The 7,606-nt window shown below is 47.0% G+C and overlaps 1 protein-coding gene across 1 annotated transcript; it reads left to right on the top strand.

Annotated features, from left to right (window-relative positions):
• The first annotated feature begins 215 nt into the window (after positions 1 to 215).
• LOC123039067 (uncharacterized) lies at positions 216 to 4,531 on the top strand. Its single transcript, XM_044462369.1, has 5 exons — positions 216 to 275; positions 1,616 to 1,705; positions 3,569 to 3,633; positions 3,784 to 3,895; positions 3,983 to 4,531. Exons 1-5 carry the CDS (start codon positions 216 to 218, stop codon positions 4,529 to 4,531), a joined length of 876 nt encoding a protein of 291 aa, XP_044318304.1.
• The last annotated feature ends 3,075 nt before the right edge of the window (positions 4,532 to 7,606 follow it).

Below are 7,606 nucleotides of genomic sequence, written 5' to 3'. Positions count from 1 at the left end.
CTCCACATTGTAAGCAATGGTGGAACACAGACGCCGCCGCTCCGGCTGCTTCGGTGCGTCATAGCACTCCGCCTCCTTCTTCTCTGCCTCGTAAGCAATGAAAGAAGACAGCCACAGCCGCTCTGGCTGCTCCAACGTCTAGCAGTACAGCCAGAGGCGAGAGGCAATACAGTTTCGGTCCATCTCTCAAGCCTACAGAGAAGTTACCATACGAGATGACCGTGGAGGAAAACGAGCAGTATGTTAAAGGCCAAGTGAACGACTTCTTTGAAGCGGTAAGAGCTAAGAAACATCCACCTCCGGAGGAGAAGATAGATCCGGTGAAAGCGAAACGCACTTTGGATGCCCTGAAGCGAGCACCAGCGTCTCCACCGCAAACCAACTATGACCGCATTATTGAAAGGACATATATGAAAGCGAAGCAGTCGGAAAGTATTTGAAGTGATCAAAGGTTAGTAGAACAAAGAAGTGGGAAAACAATTCCCCAGCTCGGCGAACAAGCGAAGCAATCATGCCCCCCGCTCAAGGTGTCTAGCGATATTGTCGCTAATCATCTGAGGTTGTTGCCCGGTACCATTCTTGGAGATTACCTACCCGATGATGCACATTTTGATACAAAGGAGGTGGACGTATTCAAATACCGGCACGGGAAGCCTCTCGTGAAACCTGGTCATCCTCCTCTAACAACGATGATGCGAAGATTTCATGATTGGTACATGGACATCTGCAACATGTCTGGGAAGGATACTTTGACGCTGGGAGTTAAAGAGGAGCACGACCTCGTTGGAATTGTTCTGTTGTCTATTCCATATGAGGAGTTTTTCTAGTTGTTCAACCAAAAGGCCCTCGACAATGTAATCATCACTTGCTACTGTCTGTAAGTACTACTTCTATAATGAAGTCTCTATATATAGATCAGCTCTTTCAGTGCATGCATATATAATTATCCTCACTATATTATGCAGATTGAAGATCGCCGAATGCAAGAAAAGACAAATCGATGATATTGGGTTCATTAACACAAATCTCATAGAGGAATTGAGTGTTAAACATGATGCCAAACAATGCAAGGAGAACTTGCTACGAACGTTACTTCGAAATCAAAACAAAGATACAATACTCGTTCCTTACGAATTCAAGTGAGTGTTACTGTCTTGTGCATATTCGGTTTCCCTTATTACTTGAGGTTATAGTAATGTAACTGATGAGTTATGCATGCGTGCGCAGCTTCCACTTTATTCTGCTAGAGATTAAGCTTGAGAAGGGACTAGTAACCGTCATAGACTCAAGACGAAAAAAATCCCGAGGAGTACGCGACCATGACTAAAATGCTCGAGAGGTAAGTTCAATCAATCATTATCATTGCACCATATCGGCAACTTTGCTCATTTCCTGATATCAAGTAATTGTTTTCTTTGTCTGGCAGAGTTTGGAAAAAGTTCACCGCAAAAGCTCCGGGACTGCCGGCGGAGCTGCGATTTAAACACCCGAAAGTAAGTACTACTAGCTAGTTTCGCGCATCTCCCATTGATTCTAGCTAGTTTCATCAATACCATTTAGCATGCTTGCTTATCAGTTTGATTGACCTCTATTTCTTGTAAAATGGTTATGGCAGGAATCCAAGAATAATTACTGTGGATACTACATTTGCGAGTTCATCCGCCACACAACCTATGGGCGGGGCTACTCTGACAAACATTATGAAGTACGTAAACGATAATATTCACAATTTTATTTTATTACCATCATTTGTGCTGAGTTTCATTCATATATATGCATTGACCCCCTTCTTCAAATTAGATGTTTCAGATGCGGGATGAACTCCTACCACAAGATCGCATACGAGCAATTCAAGAGGAATTTGCGGGATTCTTTCTTGAGCACGTCATCGATAAATATGGAGAATACCATGTGAAACTTGAGTTCAGATGTTAGGGGATTGTAAGAGATCTTATATTGTATATATGTAGCCAGTAACGTCGGATAGATGTACGAAAACATGTTGTTCGACCAATCTCTCGGAGAAGGAGAGGTCGATCACTTCTCTCTGTATATGTTCATGAAGATCTTCTGTACTTAATGATTTCCTTCATTTTCTTACTAGCTAGCTAGCATGTCGAGTTCTCTTTATACGTATAGTACGTAGCGTCGACCAAGCACGGAGATAAGAGAGGACACTTCTCTCTATTAGCTAGCTAACACAATATATGAAACCCCTAAATTAATCCTACAAAACCTCCAACCCCCCCTTTAAAAAAACAAAACCCCCAGCCCCTGAACTGCTTACGCGTGGATACCTTTTGTTCCCGTTGGTGCTACCAACTGGGACAAAAGGCACTCCTGCCTGAGCAAGCCGCAGCGGTCACGTGGAGCCCCATCTGTCACGGTTCCTAGGCGAATCGGGACTAAATGTATTATGCTTTAGTACCGATCCTTTAGTCCCGGTTCGGGAACCAGGACAAATGGGCCTTATAAACCGGAACAAATGAGCTATTTTCTACTAGTGATGGTAAGGAACGCATGCACGGAATAAGCTACACATTGCCCTTGTATCCAATGGCCGGTCCAAAAATGTCATGTGAGCCCATCACACAGCTCCCAAGAAGTTGAGGCCTGAAAGATTCCATGGACATCGGGTCGTGAGTGAGCTGTAGATGGCTCCAAGGATGGGAGCAGTCTGTGAGCCAGTTTTTTGGCTCAATTGTGAAGAATTACTGCCTGGGGAATCAAAATTACAAAAGAACTCATCTCTGCCTCAGGAATCGTCCAAAATCATCTCAGAATTACAGTGCAATCTAGAATCACCTCAACTTGGCAATTCTCGTCATTCCCGCAAAGCAAAACGGTTCACTTTGAACCAATACCCCTATTGGAAACTGTATTTACAACCAGAATGCCACCAGGGAGGGCCGACCGAGCGAGGCAAAGAGCAGGGGATTTCTCACGAAGCGCTTCGTCCTCCCCACACACCCGTTGTCTCCAGCCAAATCGAGCTAGGGTTTGGCTCGCGCCAGCCAGCTCCCCGCCCCGGCATCGTCAGATCCACCGGCGGGAGGCCCCTACGACGCCGCCCCAGGCCGGCCGCCCCTTCTCCTTCACTCCTCCTGGATCGGCCGCCCCTCCTCGACTCCTCCCCGCCCGCCCCGACGTCCATCCTCGCACTGCAGCAGGACACCCCCGGCCTCCGCCCGCCCGCCCGTCCCTCCCTTCCCTCCGCCCGGCAGCAGGACGCGCCCGGCCTCCGCCCAGCCAGGATAGCTGGTGAGTGCCTCCTCCACTGTCTCTCTTCTTCCTCATGATTCCTCATTGTATTGCTGCTGCTACAGGAGGCAAAGCAAGGGAATCTTGTATGGTTTCTTGTTAGTTAATTTGTATGTTGCTTTGGATGATGCAAACATGTGATTGATGGCATGTACTGAAATTTAGCAAAAAACATTGTATGAAAATCTGCAAGGAATGTACTTCTATATGATTGATTGCTTACTATTAATTTTGTGTTGGTATGGATTGATGTCTGCTTAGTAAAAAAGATTGTATATATTAAAACATTGACATGTGAATGTTGTAGATGGAAAAAGTGAAGGGTCCGAAAGCAATTTGGGATGCTGCGGCTCATTCCATTTATATGGATGTGTGCGTAGAGGAGGTGCGAGCCAATAACCGCGCTCCAGGACACACCACTTTGTCTGATGTAGGCCAAGTTAATTTGCTTACTAAGTTTAATGAGCGCTCCGGGAGAAATTATTTGCACCAACAATTAAGAAACCGATGGGATGCATGTAGAAGTGATTATGCCATATGGAAGACATTGCTTCAAAAAGCTTCAGGCATCGGAATAGATCCTTATACAAAGACCATTGCTGCTACGGATGAGTGGTGGGCATTGGAGTTGAAGGTGCCTTTTTGTTTTGTCATTTTACCGAGTTATGTTGCTTCTTTCATTTCATTTCATTTAACATGGATACATGCTTTTTCATTGCAGGCATGTCTGCAGGCTACCAAGTATCGGCATGCTCCACTTGCGGAGGAGGACAAAATGGAGGAGGTGTTTGATGCTTGTTGTGTCACAAACGAGCATGCGAGAGTGCCAATTCCCACATATCAAGGTTCTACATCTCGAATCAATTTGGATGATGAGTCTGGTTGTGAAGGTGACAAAACTGAAGTTACACCTCATGCGAATCGTGCAAAGGGTGGGAAGAAGAGGGCATCTCCTTATTCCGCAAGTCCTAAGGCGAATGAAAAGTGGGCAAGTGAGCAGGCAAAGAATGAGGCATTTGTTCGTATGGTGGACCTCTTTGATTCAAGGAACAAGAGAGATGAGACTCAAGTTTCAGCAAGAGAAGAGATTCATGAAATGATGGCCATGGTAGAAGAAGATGGTGGTGCACCTGGGAGTGATGTCCATTTCTATGCTTCACAACTATTCAAGGATCAGACAAATCGTGATGTTTTCTCTGCCTTTAAGACTCACGAGCCTAGTGCGAGGCTGATATGGATAAACAAAGCATGGGAGTTCAACAATAAGTAGAACCTCTATGTTTCGAATGCTTTCAACTTGTATCATAGTGAACTATGTTCTGATTTCTTTCAACTTGTATCGTACTGTCCTATATTATTCGATTTGAACCCATGTAGTTCCTTTGAACTTGCATCATATTCAACTATGTTATGGTTTGAACCAAAGTATGTGCTTTCAACCCGTATCCTTGAAACCTGCTATTGTATCTTGTTGTTAACCTCCTACGTGTGTATGTACTTGTGGCAGATGGATAAAAAAACAAGAAGATGAGGAATTTGAGGCTAGAATGCTTGCATTTGCTTCGGAAATGGCATCGTCAAGCAAATCGTTGCCGTATGCGTCAAGAAGATTACCCCTTGTTACTGGCCTCCAATGGGTGGAAGAGAAGGAGCAGGATCCAAAAGCATTCTACGCTATGTTTAGAATGAGGAGGTCAGTGTTTTACCCATTGCATGATCTCTTGGTCGAGAACTATGGGCTTCAGTCAACTTGCAACATATTATCCAAAGAAGCGTTGACGCTTTTTCTATGGACTTTGGGGACAACGCAGACCACTGACAATGTGGCAGATCGGTTTGCACATAGTCGTTCTATCACCAACAAAAAATTCCATGAGGTTTTGGAGTGTGTAGACCGCATGGCCGGTGACTACATTAGGCCAATGGATCCATCTTTCTCTGAACCTCATCCCATACTTAGGAAAACAAGGTTCTAGCCTCATTTCAAAAATGCTATTGGAGCCATAGATGGAACACACATTAAAGTGGTTGTGCCCGGAATTGGAGCCCCAAAATAGGAATAGGAAAGGGTACACAACCGAAAATGTCATGGTAGTGTGTGATTTCGATATGAGGTTCACTTTTGTTGTTCCTAGATGGCCCGGATCTGTTCATGACACACGTGTATGGAGCGATGCTATAGTTCGCTATGAGCATTATCCACAACCACCCACAGGTAATCTCTTGTATCTATGCATATTATTATGTACATGTATGCATGCATATTCTTATGTATAAGATGTCTTATTGTAGATAAATACTACCTTGTTGACTCCGGATATCCCAACAGAGTTGGATATCTAGCACCATACAAAGGGCAACGGTATCATGTACCTGATTTCCAACAACACCCTCCCATGGGGAGGTATGAGACATTCAACCATCGACATTCTTCTTTGCGTAATGTTGTCGAAAGATCATTTGGTGTTCTCAAGATGAAATGGCGTATTCTCCAAGGCATACCACGCTACAAACCGGAGACCCAAAAGATAATCATCACTGCATGCATGTGTCTTCACAACTACATTCATGATAGCAAGTTACGTGATGAGCATTTTGACAAGTTTGACAATGATGCATACGTGCAACCTCCACAGCCGTTTACAGGTGCCAACGCTTTACCACCTGATGATGATGGTACCATGGCCGCTACACGTGAGGCTATTGCCGCCAGCCTTGTACCCTGAGATCATCCATCTGTTTGTAGTTTGCAACTCCCTTTTAACTTGTAATATAATGCAATATATGATATTTCCAACTCTGGTTCTAAATTGTAATGGTAAGCACTTTATGATATTTGCAAGTCGCTTTTATATTGTAATATTATATAGTTTATGAGATTTGCATCTCGTTTTTGTGTTCACATTACACATGAAACCGTCAGTAATAATCAAGTATTACCAATTCAACACTCACTTAAATCCAAGGGTGTTCCAGACATTTCAACAGACAACTCATAGAACAATCACAGGCTAGAATTACAAAAAAGAACTGGACAGATAATTCTGTGGGCAGCATCCCAGAATCATATTCTGGAGAATTATGAAGGGAAAAGAACTGGCCCTGTATTCCGCAGCCAGAGCCATCGGACGTACAACAGGATCCCGTCCCGCTGAAGATCACCGCCACCAAGGTGGACAGGCATGCAAACCGTACGCCAGTTTTACTGGGCAGTGACCGACCGCTGCGTCGACTGTGCCAAACAAAGTCACGAATCACCCAGTTCACTCTCTTAGGAGCATCTCCAGCCTTTGGCCCCCAGGGGCATGTAAAATCGCCGCCTCGGGACGAGCCGACGCGAATGAATGGCTTGGGGGCGAGTTGGTGTCCAGTCGCCGGCCTCAGGCCGCTCCCAGATGTGTCTAATTTTCTTAAAAAAAAACAATTCGGTGAAGTTCGGTTAAAACACGGCCTTATTTCGGCAAACTTTGGCATATATTAGACATATTCGCGACTTCTACATAGCAAATTTATCTAAAAAAAGAAATCACTAAACGCGGAGTAGTCGCCGTCGTCGCCGTCGTCGTCGTCGGCCTTCTCCTCCTTGACGCGGCCACCCCAGTTGGACCCCTGCCCGGCGTCGCCATGGCGGACAGGTGCCGGCGGCGGTGCGTCGTCGTTGTCGCTATCGTCGAGGACGACGATGCCTCCTTCGTCGCGGCCCCGGCGGCGCTGCTCGAAGCGCTGCAGGGCAGCGCACACTGGCGCTTCATCTCCATCTCGACGTAGTCCTTGCACGCCCATTTCAGGGCCGCCTCGTCGTCGAGCTCCACGTCGCCGTGCTCTGTCTTCACGGTGGTGAGCCCCGGCTCGGTTTTCATGGCCACGAGCCCCAGCTCCGTCTTTGGCTTGACGAAGCATGGTGGAGCCGATGAGGAGGCGCGCCGGCCGCCCTCGTTAATGACGATGCCGGCGCTACGAGTGCGCCGGCCGAGCAGCGTCTCCGCCATGGGCTCAGCATTGACGCCGGGCAACACCGGAGTGCCGGAGGAGTGGGAAGATGAGCGTGAGGACGAGTGCGAGGAGGAAGAGGCTGACCGGCGGTAGCAGCGCGGCAGCCTTGCATTGATTCCTGCGGGAACCGAGGCGATGAGGACGACGAATCGCCCGTCTCGCTGACTCGACGGGCCCATGGCTGTTTCGCGCCAAAACCGCTCACCCGGCGCCCCCGGGCGCCTCCCAGCGTGCCGGGTTCGGCCTGGATCTGCCGGCGCTGATTTCGGCCCAAGCCGGCGAAAAAGGGCTCCTGGGGGTGCGATTGGGCCATTTTTTCGGCGTCGGCGCAAAAAAATCGCCTGGGGAGGCC

This window comes from Triticum aestivum, chromosome 2B, assembly GCF_018294505.1.
Source record: "Triticum aestivum cultivar Chinese Spring chromosome 2B, IWGSC CS RefSeq v2.1, whole genome shotgun sequence".
NCBI classification, from domain to species: domain Eukaryota; kingdom Viridiplantae; phylum Streptophyta; class Magnoliopsida; order Poales; family Poaceae; genus Triticum; species Triticum aestivum.
Note: the sequence above shows the minus strand (reverse complement) of the source record. Positions and strands in the feature narration are given on the sequence as shown.